At 35.4% G+C, this 13,881-nt stretch overlaps 1 protein-coding gene across 2 annotated transcripts; it reads left to right on the forward strand.

Annotated features, from left to right (window-relative positions):
- Positions 1 to 2,807: 2,807 nt before the first annotated feature.
- On the forward strand, positions 2,808 to 12,416 carry VIP4 (leo1-like family protein). Of its 2 annotated transcripts, XR_003805099.2 has the most exons (13): positions 2,808 to 3,113; positions 3,193 to 3,539; positions 4,502 to 4,643; positions 4,738 to 4,923; positions 5,381 to 5,557; positions 9,873 to 10,004; positions 10,087 to 10,266; positions 10,352 to 10,483; positions 10,614 to 10,718; positions 10,805 to 11,056; positions 11,604 to 11,762; positions 12,028 to 12,064; positions 12,183 to 12,416. XR_003805099.2 is itself a non-coding variant. In XM_020370023.3 (12 exons), the coding sequence occupies exons 1-11, from the start codon at positions 2,997 to 2,999 to the stop codon at positions 11,736 to 11,738; spliced, it is 1,905 nt and encodes a 634-aa protein (XP_020225612.2). In that variant the 5' UTR covers positions 2,808 to 2,996; the 3' UTR covers positions 11,739 to 11,762; positions 12,183 to 12,416. The 2 variants fall into 2 exon arrangements, 1 of the variants encoding a protein (XP_020225612.2); XM_020370023.3 differs by lacking the exon at positions 12,028 to 12,064.
- Positions 12,417 to 13,881: the final 1,465 nt, after the last annotated feature.

The following is a 13,881-nucleotide window of genomic DNA, read 5'->3' on the forward strand; positions in this document are numbered from 1 at the left end:
AAAGTTAGTAAAATTAAGTTAAGTTGCCTTTGATTGAGTGACTTGGTTGTCCTAATTCTATTATTCATCAAATGACTTCAACCATTATTGGTAACTTTGACAAGTATGTGGAGTGTGATCAATGTGGTGGCGATGTAGGTATTGCATTAGAACATTGCTACCAAATTGATTGTTGAAGTGTTTTTTTTTCTCAAATTCATGAACATGAAACTGGATCCAAAATTAAAAAGGTGAAAATTACTTGTCAGAATTTGGTAAGAGAGTATAACATGAAAGTTAACCATAAAAAGTTAGTTTCTCCATCTCTAAGTTCAAAGTTAAATAAAATATCCATGAGTATTAATTTTAATTTTTTATTTTCTTATTTTTTTTACAAATAATTATGAATATTCATAAATATTTATAAAATTTGTAAATACCAGCTCGAATGAATACTTATACATGAGACGAAATTTTGTCCAACAATACAAGAGACAAAAGACTATTACCCACAGTTATTTCGCTTGAAGGTGTTAAAAATAACCATGACAATTAAAAATGGCCTAATATATTTGCGAGTTTTTTTACTTAAATAATACATTTTAATTTTTTTTACCCAAATAGTAACTGTGCAATTTTTTTCCCCAACTAGCACCATTCACTGTTCATATTTTTTTAATTTTTTTTTTTCGTTTTGGGCCCAGGTGATCTATGAATTTTGCATATGGAACGGCCCGTTCTGCAACAGAACGGGTCGTTCTGCATCCACTCTCGTGTGTTTTTTTGCATCTAGAACGGCCCGTTCTTAAACCAGAACGGGCCGTTCTAGAGTTGAGTTTTATCTCATAACCTCAATGTTTGAACGACTCGTTCTAAACTAGGGATTTTAGCCCTTTTTAGTAGTTTGAAACGGGCCGTTCCAAAAGCACAACAGCCCGTTCTGGGCACTTCTATGCATTGTCTTCTTTTATCAATGTAATATGAATTTTAATGTTTAGGATTTTTACTTTTAATGCACTATATAAACTATTATAATTATACATTATTTGGACATGTTTTCGTAGTGTGATGTGCATGTTATCCAGATTTTTCATTATTAGCCATAGTTTGACTCGTACAAGTTTTGAATCTATTAAGACAAGGTCCCATTATTATTATCTCGTGTTTTTAAGTTTAAGACACTATAGCTTCATACTTCAAAGATGTTTCCTTTAAATCTAGCTTCAAACTTAGCATTGCAGCTGTTCTTACCGGAGATCTGCCGTAGAGGTGATCCGCCGAGTAAGATTGGTGAGCCTCCTTCGCTGGTACGCTTGATGTTCCAAGATGGGGGTGGTACCTGCAAAAGAGACTCCGATGCTAAAGTTAGGGTTTGTATGAGTGTATGTCTCGTATAAGTAATGCACGTACCTTAGTATGGATTAGGGTTGCGTTGGGCCTTGGGCCTGAGATCAGTTGTGATCTAATTAGATAGCGGATCTCGTCTGGACTGAGATCTCCTCAGATCAGTTATGATCTGGTTAAGTGACGAGCTGACGTCACGTAGCGCGTATTCGAGGTCGTTATGCGCTACGATGCCGAGCTGGGAGCTCGACCTTGCAGTACGGATAGTACAACAACGAACACAATTTACCATTTCAACACAAACACAACGTAGTCTCAAAGACTAACAACAAGTAATTAAATTTATTGAATATTAACATTATAAATATAACTAAATAAATTTATTAAAACTCATTACAAGAATAAAATCAATGGTGGCGGGAACTAAATCCATGACCAATATTTGGACATGTCTTCCTAGTGTGACCAGAGGTGTGACAACATGAACAATTTTTTACATGATTATGTTGTTCTTTAATGTCCATCTCTGTTCTAATCTTGTTGGACTTTGGCCGACCCTTGGAAGTCCTCTTGAGTTCCAGATTTGGCCACATAGTTGGTTGGACTAGTGTAAGTAGGCCAATAATCTTCATGTCGGAGCTCCGACATGAAGGACAATTTGGAGAGCTCCGACATGAAGATTATTGGCCTACTTACACTAGTCCAACTATGTGGCCAAATTCAGAACTCAAGAGGACTTTCAAGGGTCGGCTAAAGTCCAACAAGATTAAAACAGAGATGGACATTAGAGAACAACATAATCATGTAAAAAATTGTTTTTATTGTCACACTTCTAGTCATACTAGGAAGACATGTTCAAATAATGTATAATTATAATAGTTTATAAGCGACATAGTGCATTAATAGTAAAAATCCTAAACATTAAAATTCATATCACATTGATTAAAAAAACATAGGGCATAGAAGTGGCCAGAATGAGCCGTTCCAAAAGTAGAACAGTCCGTTCCAAACTACTAAAAAGGACTAAAATTCCTAGTTTAGAACGAGTCATTCCAACATTGAGGTTATGAGATAAAACTCAATTCTACAACGGCCCGTTTAAGAACGGACCGTTCCAGATGCAAAAAAAACACAAGAGAGTGCATGCAGAACGACCCGTTCTACACCCAGAACGGACTGTTCCAGATGCAAAATTCACAGATCACCTAGGCCCAAAACAAAAAAAAAAAAGTTAAAAAAATGTGAACAGTAAATAATGTTAGTTGGAGAAATAAATTTGCACAATTGTATTTGAGTAATTTTTTTTAAAAATGTATTATTTGAGTAAAAAACTCTATATTTGCATATAAAATTTAAATAAAAATAAAAAATATGTTAATTTTTATTTAATGTCGGGACATTTATCAAACACATTCTACAATTTTATTTATTTATTTGTATTGTTTTAGGTTAATTTGTTTTTCCAAAACCCTACTCAACCAGGGTAACAGGCAAGTAAGTTTTCCCACACATGCCCAGCCACAGGCAATAACAAAACAATAGGCATGGAATCATTCCCTTAGCGATTAAAACCTAAAACCGTGTTTCTTGATCAGAAATTCAGAACCACAAACCCAGGTTCCTGAATTGAAGCCTCCCACTCCAACAATCGCTAGGTTTTCTCTTCCGACACGATGGGAGGCGAGGAGAAGCGGCACCAGATGATGCAGAACCTCTTCGGCGACCAATCCGAGGAGGAAGAAGAGCTCGATTCCGAGCACGAATCCAATCCGCAACTCAATTACCCTTCCGTACGCTCCCAATTTTCTCAATTGCGCTTAAGCCGCGTTTGGATCCGTCTCTGAGCTCCATCTTTTCCGTTTTTTGCAGGACGAGGGCGAAGGAGGCGGCGGCGCCGAGCAGGAGGGCGAGGGCGAAGTGGAGGGTCAGGGCGAGGTCGAGATAGAGAGCGACGGCGACGGCGAGCCCGACCCCGGCGAGAGCGAGGGCGAGAGGGAGCAAAGCTCGCAGGAGGTGGAAGCCGGGGAGAGAGAAGAGAGCGAGGGGAGAGACTCCGATAGCGACGTCAAAGACGACGGCGACGGTTACAGCCAGCGCGGCGTCACCAGCAAGCGCAGGGACGACGTCGTCGAGACTGGATCTGAGAGGTCCGAGGAGAACCATTACGCTCCACACGACGACGAGGAAGAGGAGGTTGACGAAGCCAGAAACCCTAGGTATATATGTATATGTCATATCTCTCGCGAAGGTTTTATGATTTTGTTCTAGGTTTTGAATTGCTCTCGCTGTTGTTGCGAAATTGTGGGAAATTGGGGACAAATGCAGCAGGGATCTCAACAATGCTGGCATTGCGGCTGGAGTCCTGGTCGCGAACTGTTTCATAAATAATTCAGCGTTGTTGTTGTTGTTGCTGGTTTTGGTTTCTCGCTTTAGGTTTGTTGTTACTAATTCCACATTGTTGTCGCGATACTTGAAATTGTGGACAAATGCAGCTGATGTGGCCACATTGTTCAGCATCGGTGTCCCGGGTTTTGGTTTCTTTCTTTAGGTTTATTATTATTGTTATTAATTTCCCATTATTGTTATTCGTTTTTTGGTTTTGATATTTGTATTGTTGAACTACAAATGTCACAGCATCTGGTTAGAAGTTGTTTGTAGATGTTTGTATTGCAAGACATGTTTTTATTGCCAGAAATTTTGGGTATGATTTGAATTAAGATATGTGTGATGCATTTTTAGATGGTGTAAGTGAAGTTAAAATTTGCTGTACCAAATGACAAATTGCTGATTAGATGGGAGTTCTCTTCTATGGACATTTTTGATAAATTATCACATTATGGGAGGGGTGTTTGAGGGGAATTGAGGTGTTCCATGAACAACTCACCGGAGGCCCGGTCCCTGATGTGGGATGGAGCTTCCTTTTCTGTTCTATAATGTTATGTTGATACCAGTGAAAACTTCACAACTTCAGTACCTAGCACTGTTTAACAAATTTATCTTTTCTGCAGACCCTGTTCAACACTGTCTAGCAGAAAGGATAAACTTGTTGCACAGTGCAAAATTAGAGGACCAAAGTAAAAGTTAAATAATGTTAGAGGAATAATGAACTAACTTGGCCATTTTTTGTAATAGTTGCATGACATTGAGACTGATAACTTGTCCTTTTTTCAAAATATAGTGGGTCACCCAGAGATGAAAAAGATGAGACTCGTGACCAGCATTCAGCCCCTGAAATTCGTGATGTATTTGGTGATTTTGATGATGATGAAGAGGAGGAAATGGGGTATGCAGTTCAGCAGGATATGGAACAAGATTCAAATGTGAGTATTTGGGTGCCAATAGTCACATTTTTTGATATATCTGTGAATCGCCCTAATTTTAAGAACTAATGATATAAGTGATTTCCTGCCTCAGAGATATCCTGTGGAGGAGGAAGGAAGTTATGGAAAGAACCTGAGACCAGAAGATATACTTGCTGATGAAGATCATCAGTATGAATCTGAAGAGGAAAACATTGAGATAAAAACTAAAGAGAAGCCACTTGGCCCCCCTTTAGAGTTGGAGGTTCCATTACGACCACCTCCCGCTCTACCAGAAAAGGTATGACTCTAATTAATAAGATTACTTTTATGAGTGTGAAACCTGTATTTTATACTTTAAATTAGCTTTATCTTGGTGGCTGGAAAATACCAGTAATTTTTGCTCCTCTTTTGTGTAGTTCACTTTGTTAAGATTTAGAACTTGGCATGTGTAGGCTGTATGAGTGAATATCCAGATTTTGAAATGTTTAAGGAAGTCTATCTTTTAGAACAGTTTCTTGATAACTTCCCAATGTCATGGTTGGTTAAATGTTACCAAGTAGATTAAATGGGAATTGAACAATCTCAGATTATGATAACAAGGACATGATGAATACATTTTAATATGTGGTATCACTTCAGACTTCAGAGGATTTTATCTACAAATGAAATGCCTTTTGCAATGATGTGCATTTTGGTAAGATATGTTGAATTTCAATATTCAACTAATTTTTTAATCTCTCCCTCTCTCATGGCAGATGAACATGATTAAAGTTTCCAATATTATGGGTGTTGATCCAAAACCATTTGACCCTAAAACATATGTGGAAGAGGATACTTTTGTAACTGATGAATCTGGAGCTAGAAAGCGCATACGTTTGGAGAACAATATTGTACGCTGGAGGACTACTAGAAATCCTGATGGCACAACATCTGTAAGTGATTGATTACTGTCGTACTTTCTCATGCATGCTACCATGATCACCCATTTCCATTAGCTCTAAAGATTTGGGATGAAGGACATTCTGATATTTTTGTGTGTAACGTCTTCTTTCCTTCTTGCCTTCTCTTACATCCTTCGTACTCCTTTTTACTGACTTTACACTTTTAATTATGACATAAAGTAATTGATTTTTAATATCAAGCTTCACACTGGGATGGATTTAGGGTAATATGACCAAATGTATACTCTGAAGATTTTTGGACTTTACAATTTCTGTTGTATGTATGCCTTAAATTTTGTCCATACTTGAAAAAATTAGATTTTGTTTTGATGCTCAAGGATGGACAAGATTTTTATGAATTGTCTTTGAAGCTCCGATACTTCAATTTGCTTGATGTACAATGTTATTGATGTCAGGTTATGGCGGCAAACCAAAAATATACATACAGATAAATATAAAAATGGACAAAAATAAATTTCAATGTAGAAATAACAAAATCAGGCATAACACAAATAATAACAAGGAAGTTTAGATTTCACATAACTATAAAATGATAATAAAATACCAAGTTCAAGACTTTAAAATTAAAATAACAACAAAATGTTCCTAAATCAACACAAATCATAAGGTAAATGTCTAATCCTCTGGCTCTCCCTCAATCCCAACACAATCGTTATCATTTTCATGTTTGTTGGCATCTTTTAAGACATTCATACTCCCCTTCTCCTTAAGCTTCCTCAAAGTTTAACAATTCCTCTAAACTGTCCTCAAACTTGCAGCTCGACCTATTTTAGAAGCTTGGGCTCGGATAGATCCAATAACTTTATGGCTTGTTTTCCTCGTAGTATAGATTATAGGCTCACCAACTCCTGAAGTTTCATAAACATCTGCCCAATTCGGTGTGGTATCATCAACAAAAACTAATTCATTCCCTGCAGTGTTATCATATAGCAGCCATGGCGGCACCATGGTTGATGGCGGTGGTGTGGTGGGTTTCACATGGCGTGTCATGGTGGCTGCAATACCAAAAGCAGTTAAGGTGTTCAAAGATGTTATGGTGGAAATCTGTTGTTATTTTTTCCAGCAGAAGAGATGAAGTTGTTGGCCATGTGACTTGACCCAAGCCCAATCTGTCTAGGGTCTAAAAGCCTAAAGAAAAAACAAAATTGAAGGGTTCATTTGATCCAATACAAACCCAGCCCACTAAAGTGAAGAAAAACTACAAAAAAACATTAATAGGTTGAGCCATATGACTCAGTCCAAACTTGACAGAAGTTAACACAAAAGAACCTATCTGTTGCATGCTATTTTTCTTTGTAAAATTTTGTTGTTCTTTTTTTGTTTGTTTGTTTGTCCTCTGTCTGTACTGTTTGGTCTCACCCAATTGCACAAAAAAAAAACTTGCACCCACTCGAAATTGCCCAGTTGTACAGTACAGAAAGTGCATCGATTTTGATGACTAGTTTCAACGTGTTTTTTTTCCGACTATTGTTAGCTACCCATTACTTTTTTTCTCCTTTCTTCAACCTTTGACTATTATTCCGCATTTTCACTTGAACAAAGACCGCTATGACAACTGAACAAGGTTCTTCAAGTTAAAATAACAGAACTGATCTAGGATGGAAGGAATGCCATTCTGTGGATGAAACAGACACTAATACTGTTGTCTGTAATTATTGTAGGAAAATAACAAAAGGAGGAAACAGTCGGGCCAAACAACGATTTATGGGGAAGAAGTGAAATGTTGCACCCTGTACCAAGTATCCAAAGGAAGTTAGAGGAGAGCTTTAGGCACTTCTTAGAGTGAAAACATAGGGAAGAAAATCCTGAGACTCCAAATGTGGCTTATGATGACAATGAAGTTGAGGGTTTAATTTCCACATCAACTAGTAATGTTTCATGGAGAAAGAATACAATTAAAAAAGACACTCCTCTTTAATTGCATTCTTTGTCACATGCGTCTTGGATATTTGCTTGCTTGAGTTTCTCCTTCTTTCTCTTTCCAACTAGAGTCTTTGGTTTTCTATAGAACATATTAATTGGCCATTTTTAATCGTATTCTTTTTCCGTGCAGCATTACTAGTTGATGTGGAAATTAATCTGTCATCTTTGCTGTCATAATAAGCCACATTTAGAGTCTTAGAACTTTCTTCCCTTTGTGTCCCTGCTTCCCCATTAATTGTTGTTTGTCCCTGGCTTATTATTCCTTTTGTTATTTCCCCACAATAATTACAGACAATAGTATTAGTGTCTGATTCATCCACAAAGTGGTAGTGCTTCCATCTTGGATCAGTTGTTATTTGACCTTGAAGAGCCTTGTTCAGTTGCCATAGTGGTCTCATTTCAGGTGGAAATGTGGAATAATAGTCAAAGGTTGAAGAAAGAAAAAAAATAGAGTAGTGGGTGGCAAATGATAGTCAGGAAAAGAAAAATTTTCTGGAAATGGTGGCCAGAATTGGTGTGGTTGCTGGTGCAGTGTGATTGTGTAGTTTGGTGTGGGTGCAGGATTTTTTGTTGTGTAGTTTGGGTGAAACCAAACAGTGCTGAGAAACATGCGAAGAACATTTTTTACTAGGAAGAATATGGTGGGCCAGATAGGTTATTTATTTTGCTTTAACTTCTGCCAGGTTTGGGCTGGGTCATATGACCCGACTCATTTTTGTTGTTTTTCTTCACTTTAATGGGCTGGGTTTATATTGGGTCAAATGACCCCTTAAATTTTGTTTTTTCTTTAGGGTTTCAGACCCTTTTCGGATTGGGCTTGGGTTGGGTCACATGGCCCAACAACTTCATCCCTTTCGTGGGAATAAATAGTAGCAGATTTCTGCGGTGGCATCTTTGAACACCATAACTGCTTCTGGTATTGTGGCTTCATGTGAAACTCACCACACCACTGCTTTTCTATAGTGATATGGAGTATTTCCACCCCAGCCATGGCTGCTATTTGATAACACTGTTCACATATTGATATCTGATAATTTGATTCTCTTGGATACTTCACCACTACTTATCTGTGTAGTTTCCAAGTCTTTAAAAATAATTATGAAAATTCTATTTGATATTGATACTGTTAGGTACTTCAACCAATATCATATTAGTTAAGTATCCAAACCTTTAAGAAGTTATGGAAATCCAGTGCACCTACATGAGACATATGAACATGTATAATACAAGAAAGAAATGATTTCAAGTAATTGAATGAGATTGATAGAATTATTCCTGTTTGTAAATAATAGGAAGTAATTTATAATGACAGTAATTTATAATTTTGTTTTATTTTTAGTAATGTACAAGAAGTACATTCTTAATTTGGATTTACAAATTAATATTATATATTGTTTTATGAGTTTTAATTAAAATTACAATGATACTCTGAAGATTTTGGAGTTTACAATTTCTGTTGTGCGTATGAATTAAATTTGTCCTAGTCTGACAAAAGCAGATTTTGTTTGATGCCCATGGATGGACAAAATTTTATGAACTGTGGTAGGTTGAGGAAGTTTATGATAGTTTAAGGATTTGGGATATATCAAATTTGGAGTTGATTATTCTTTCCTTACTTGCTGAGATTATTTCAGCTATGCTTGTGGATTTTGAATAGGAGTATTGTCAAATGTTTATCTGAGGATTTTGGACTTTACAATTTCTGTTGAATGACTTAAATTTTGTTAAGCACCTGCTTGACAAAATCGGGTTTTGTTTTGATGCTCATGGTGGGAGATTTTTTTATGAACTGTAGTAGGTTGAGAATTTGTAAAGGAAGTTTATTATATTTTAAGGATTTGGGGTATCAAATTTGGAGTTGATCTTTCTTTCCTTACTTGCTGAGATCATTTATACTTGTGGGTCTTGACTAGGAGTAATTAAGTTATGCCTTAGCCTTACCCAATGTATAAGTGAAATGAAACTAACGTGCCTTACCTAGTAGGCTCTTTTAGTGATATTACTGAGTTGGCTTCAGTTGTTGAAGGGAGTTTTGCAAGAACCTACTATTTCTACATCCTGAAATGCAAGCCCACCACAAACCCACAAGGATCACTATTTTGACAACCATGGCTATGTATGGAGCTAGTTGGCTTAATCATTCAGTGAGATTAGTGTGAGGAAGTACTTCAGCTAAGTCATTAGTACCAAATAGGACAAAAGTGTGCATCTGTTCTTATTATTGTTGTTCTTCAAACTTTAAGGCCAGAATAGTTTCAATTTAGCTACGTCACTTATTTTATAGTGAAAGATGTCCTTCATGATCGAGTTGAAGTATTACATTTCTTTAAGAAAAGGTATCACAGATTTTTTGTTACTGTAGTGTGAAAGCAATGCTCGCTTTGTGAGGTGGTCTGATGGCAGCCTGCAGCTATTAATTGGGAATGAAGTTCTAGACATATCAGTGCAAGATGCACAGCATGATCAAGCACATCTTTTTCTTAGACATGGAAAGGTGAATTTTGTTATTCTCATGGGTTTCTTGATGAATTACTGTTTCCCCTCAATGGACTATGTTTACAATTACAAACTTACAGGGAATACTCCAATCACAAGGAAGGTTATTAAGAAAAATGAGGTTTATGCCATCTTCCTTGTCATCAAATTCTCATCGTCTGTTGACTGCTCTTGTTGACTCAAGGCATAAGAAGGTTTATAAGGTTAAAAACTGCATTACTGACATTGATCCTGAGAGGGAAAAAGAGGAAAAGGAGAAGGTATAATCAATAATTCAAAAGTTTCAAACTTATATTGTGTCTCTTTGGTGCCATTATCTAATTTTTTTTCTTCAATTTTTTACAGGCTGAAAGTCAAACAATCCGGGCTAATGTGCTGCTCAACCGAAAGCGTGAGAAGGTGAGCCGGAAATATACTCCAGCGGTGGATAGGAGGCGCCAACTTTCACCTGGGTTTTTAGAGGATGCTTTGGATGAGGTATAATTTTGGATTTGTTTCCTCAGATGTCTGCTTTTTTGGCTATGTATTTACTGCAACTTCATGTAAGCATATATATGTACTTATAATTAATTCAGTTCCATTATTTATCCATGTTTCTTTCATTCAGGAGGATGAAACAGATTATTATGATTCTCGTCGTTCTCAGCGTCGCTTTGAGGATGATTTGGAAGCGGAAGCCCGAGCAGAGAAACGAATTATGAATGTTAAAAAGGTATTGTTTTTTTGCTCTCCAGAAATTTGTACATTTTTGTTTGTTTTTGCAGTTATCATTGGTGAGGATTATTTTTGGAATTTTAGTCACAGGGACCCAAAGATATCCCCCGAAAATCTTCCTTCCCACCTGCTAAATCCTCTCGGAATCCAATGGGTTACCAAGATGATGAGAGAGAAGAGTCTGAGTATGAAACTGATGATGAGGAAGATGAGAGGCCTCCTTCACGTAAGAGGGATGAGGATACTGAGCCAGAGTATGAGGATGAGGAAGAAGAAGAAGAACACTATGAAGAAGCAGAACAAGTTAATGATGCATCAGATGAGGAGGAAGAGGAGGTACTGCTTATTTTATTAAAAAATATAGTTGGTTCTAATTTTGCCTGTTGGTTTATTTCTTCGTATTGCTTCTTACCAGTGCTTTCTTACTGTGTAACAAGATATTTTGCATGTGGTTAGTTCATGCAGTTTGGTAGATTCTTTTCTCCATTTATAATGTTTCCATTCTGTGTACCGGTTTGTACTTTGAAGCCACATTTGTTTTTGTTTCTTGGACTATTGTACGTGTCTTCTTTGTGCTCTGTACATCTTGTGGGGAGAGTGCGAAAGTTCTTATGATGAATGCATTGTTTGTGAGCGATGTGTGTTCTCTTCTTGTCAGTTGTCGCAACTGTTGCTGAAATCCCACAACATTTTCAAAGAACCCAACGTTAATGTTGCATCAATGTATATCATGTATTGAGCATCCTTATGCATTTTTCGGTTTTCCTGAAGTGATTCCTGCCCTAATTGTTGTACTTTTAAGTCATAAATTTATGTGGAAATAAGGATGATTACATGATTGATTGCTGTGGTTTCAATACTTGTTGTAATGTTAACATTGCAGGAACCCAAGCAAAAGAGTAAGGAGTTTAGAAGCAGCACCAAAAGGAAGGGATTTGAATCTGATGAGGACTCTCCTCCTAGGAAAACAACCACCCATAGGCGAATGGCGGTTGTGTATGACAGTGATGAGGAATGAACTTCCGTAAGCCAGATTTTCATGGTGAGTAGTCTTGGTATTGAGAATTTAATTATAATACAGTGGAAGGGTTTTTCTACATTGTCATCCAATCATAGATTGTCATGTATAGATTGTTTATTTTTGGAATAATTATTTTAATTGTAATTTCTGGTGTAGTTTTTAATTGGTTGGTTGTGTAGAATCTTTATACTGATATATATGAGAATTAAACTCTAATCTTTAATATATAAAACATACCTACGAGTTTTTTTGTTTTTTGTTCTTCGGGAATCTTGTTGGCCATGAGATGATGAGCCATGTTTCTTGGCAGAAGAGAAAAAAAGGTTCATATTTTTGCCATTCCCTTCCTCCTTCTATTCCATGCATTTGTATTATACTTGATAAACTATATTTTATTATTTTAAAATGCTATCTGATTGGTCCTTGGCATCATTTCTTCAGTATATTGCAATCGGAAGGATTTTTGCGTAGACTGCAGCTTTCGGATGCAGCGAAGGCTGTGATGGGTCATTTTTTTTTTCTCCCTTTATATAGCTAACAATTATAATACTTGATCCTTATATACATAAAGAGGCAAGAGCCTGACACTGATTTAATATTCGTTCTCAGGTTACAATATACATATATGTTGTCGATTGCTAATGGTGATCAGTGTAAATAAGTTTGTTTTCTGTATTTTCCGTTTGCAAATAAAACTTTAGTCTAAGGGCAGGTTAAGTAACGGTGGAAACAGTGCCGGACCTCCCCTTTCCGTATTTTGTGTACTCTTTATTATAGTAGTCATATAGTTAAGAGATCGGTTGCAGAAGTTCACAAGATTAATGTTCTTTATAAACAATTTCTGTCACGAGGAGTGTTATATAAAAAAGCCATAACTTATTTTACTATTAAGCATTTAAAAAAAAATATATTTTCGGTCCATATTTTATTTTAATTTGAGTTGCATGTAATTTACTAATGTGTTGAAGAGGTTGTTAAAAAATGTGACGTATTTCTGTCATATTCAAGTGTTTAAAATATGAAAATAGAGAAATGGAAGGGTGTATTGATTTCAAAAAATATTTTTGATTTTTAGAAAATAATTTATATTTTTAATTTTAAAACTTGGAAAACATGTTTGATTTGACTATTTTAGTAAAAGTTTATAAAATGATTTTGGTAAAAAATTTACAATTAAAATTATTTTTTATATATAAATTAGAATGATATTTTAATTTATAAATATTTTTTTTCACACTTTATTTTATATTTATTCTTTGAATAATCTCTTCTCGTAATAGATGAATTTTATTTTGAAAATGGGAAAATATTCTTTATATTTTTTTTATCAAATGAATAATTTATTATCTAACAAAAAGTAATTGTATATCAAAATAAAAAATATATATTTTGCTTTTATAAACAATATATATATAGGGAGCATATTAAGTAGGGATGACAAATATACTTGTACTCGCGGGTAATACCCGAACCCGTCCTGACTTTGTTGGGGAATACCCGGTTTGACCGGGTACGGGTACGGGTAAAACTTGATATATTAAATCGGGTACGGGTACGGGTATGTACTTACCCGTCCCGTACACGTCCCCGTTCTTATTTTAATTTAATATTCACTTTCAATTTAATTATATTAAAAAAAATTTAATATTTTTTTATGTGTGATTATTTATTATAATATGAGATGAAGAAATAACCTAATTATAATTATAATATAATAAAAAAAATAATTTAAAAATATCATTTTTTTACAAAAAATAAAAAATAAAAAAATTGACGGGTACGGGTACGGGCATAGTTTTAAAAACCGGACCGGTCATCGAACCGGTTAAGGTACTGGGTCAGTGGGTCAAAGGTTGAACCGGTGGGTCACTAGTTGAACCGCATGACTCGGTTTTTATTTATTTTTATTAAAAAAATATTCATATTAAATATATTTTATACTTATAAATTTTAATAAATTCATATCTTATTTTAAATTTCAATTTTTCTATCTTATTTAAAATTATTTTTATTTTTATTTTGTAAAAAATATATAAAAAATTACATGTTAAACTGTATATTAATACAAATTAAAAACATAAATAATATGTACATATATAATATGTTTGCAATTGATATCACAAAATAATATATGTAATAT

Source organism: Cajanus cajan, chromosome 6, assembly GCF_000230855.2.
Source record: "Cajanus cajan strain Asha chromosome 6, NIPB_CcT2T_4, whole genome shotgun sequence".
Lineage (NCBI taxonomy): Eukaryota > Viridiplantae > Streptophyta > Magnoliopsida > Fabales > Fabaceae > Cajanus > Cajanus cajan.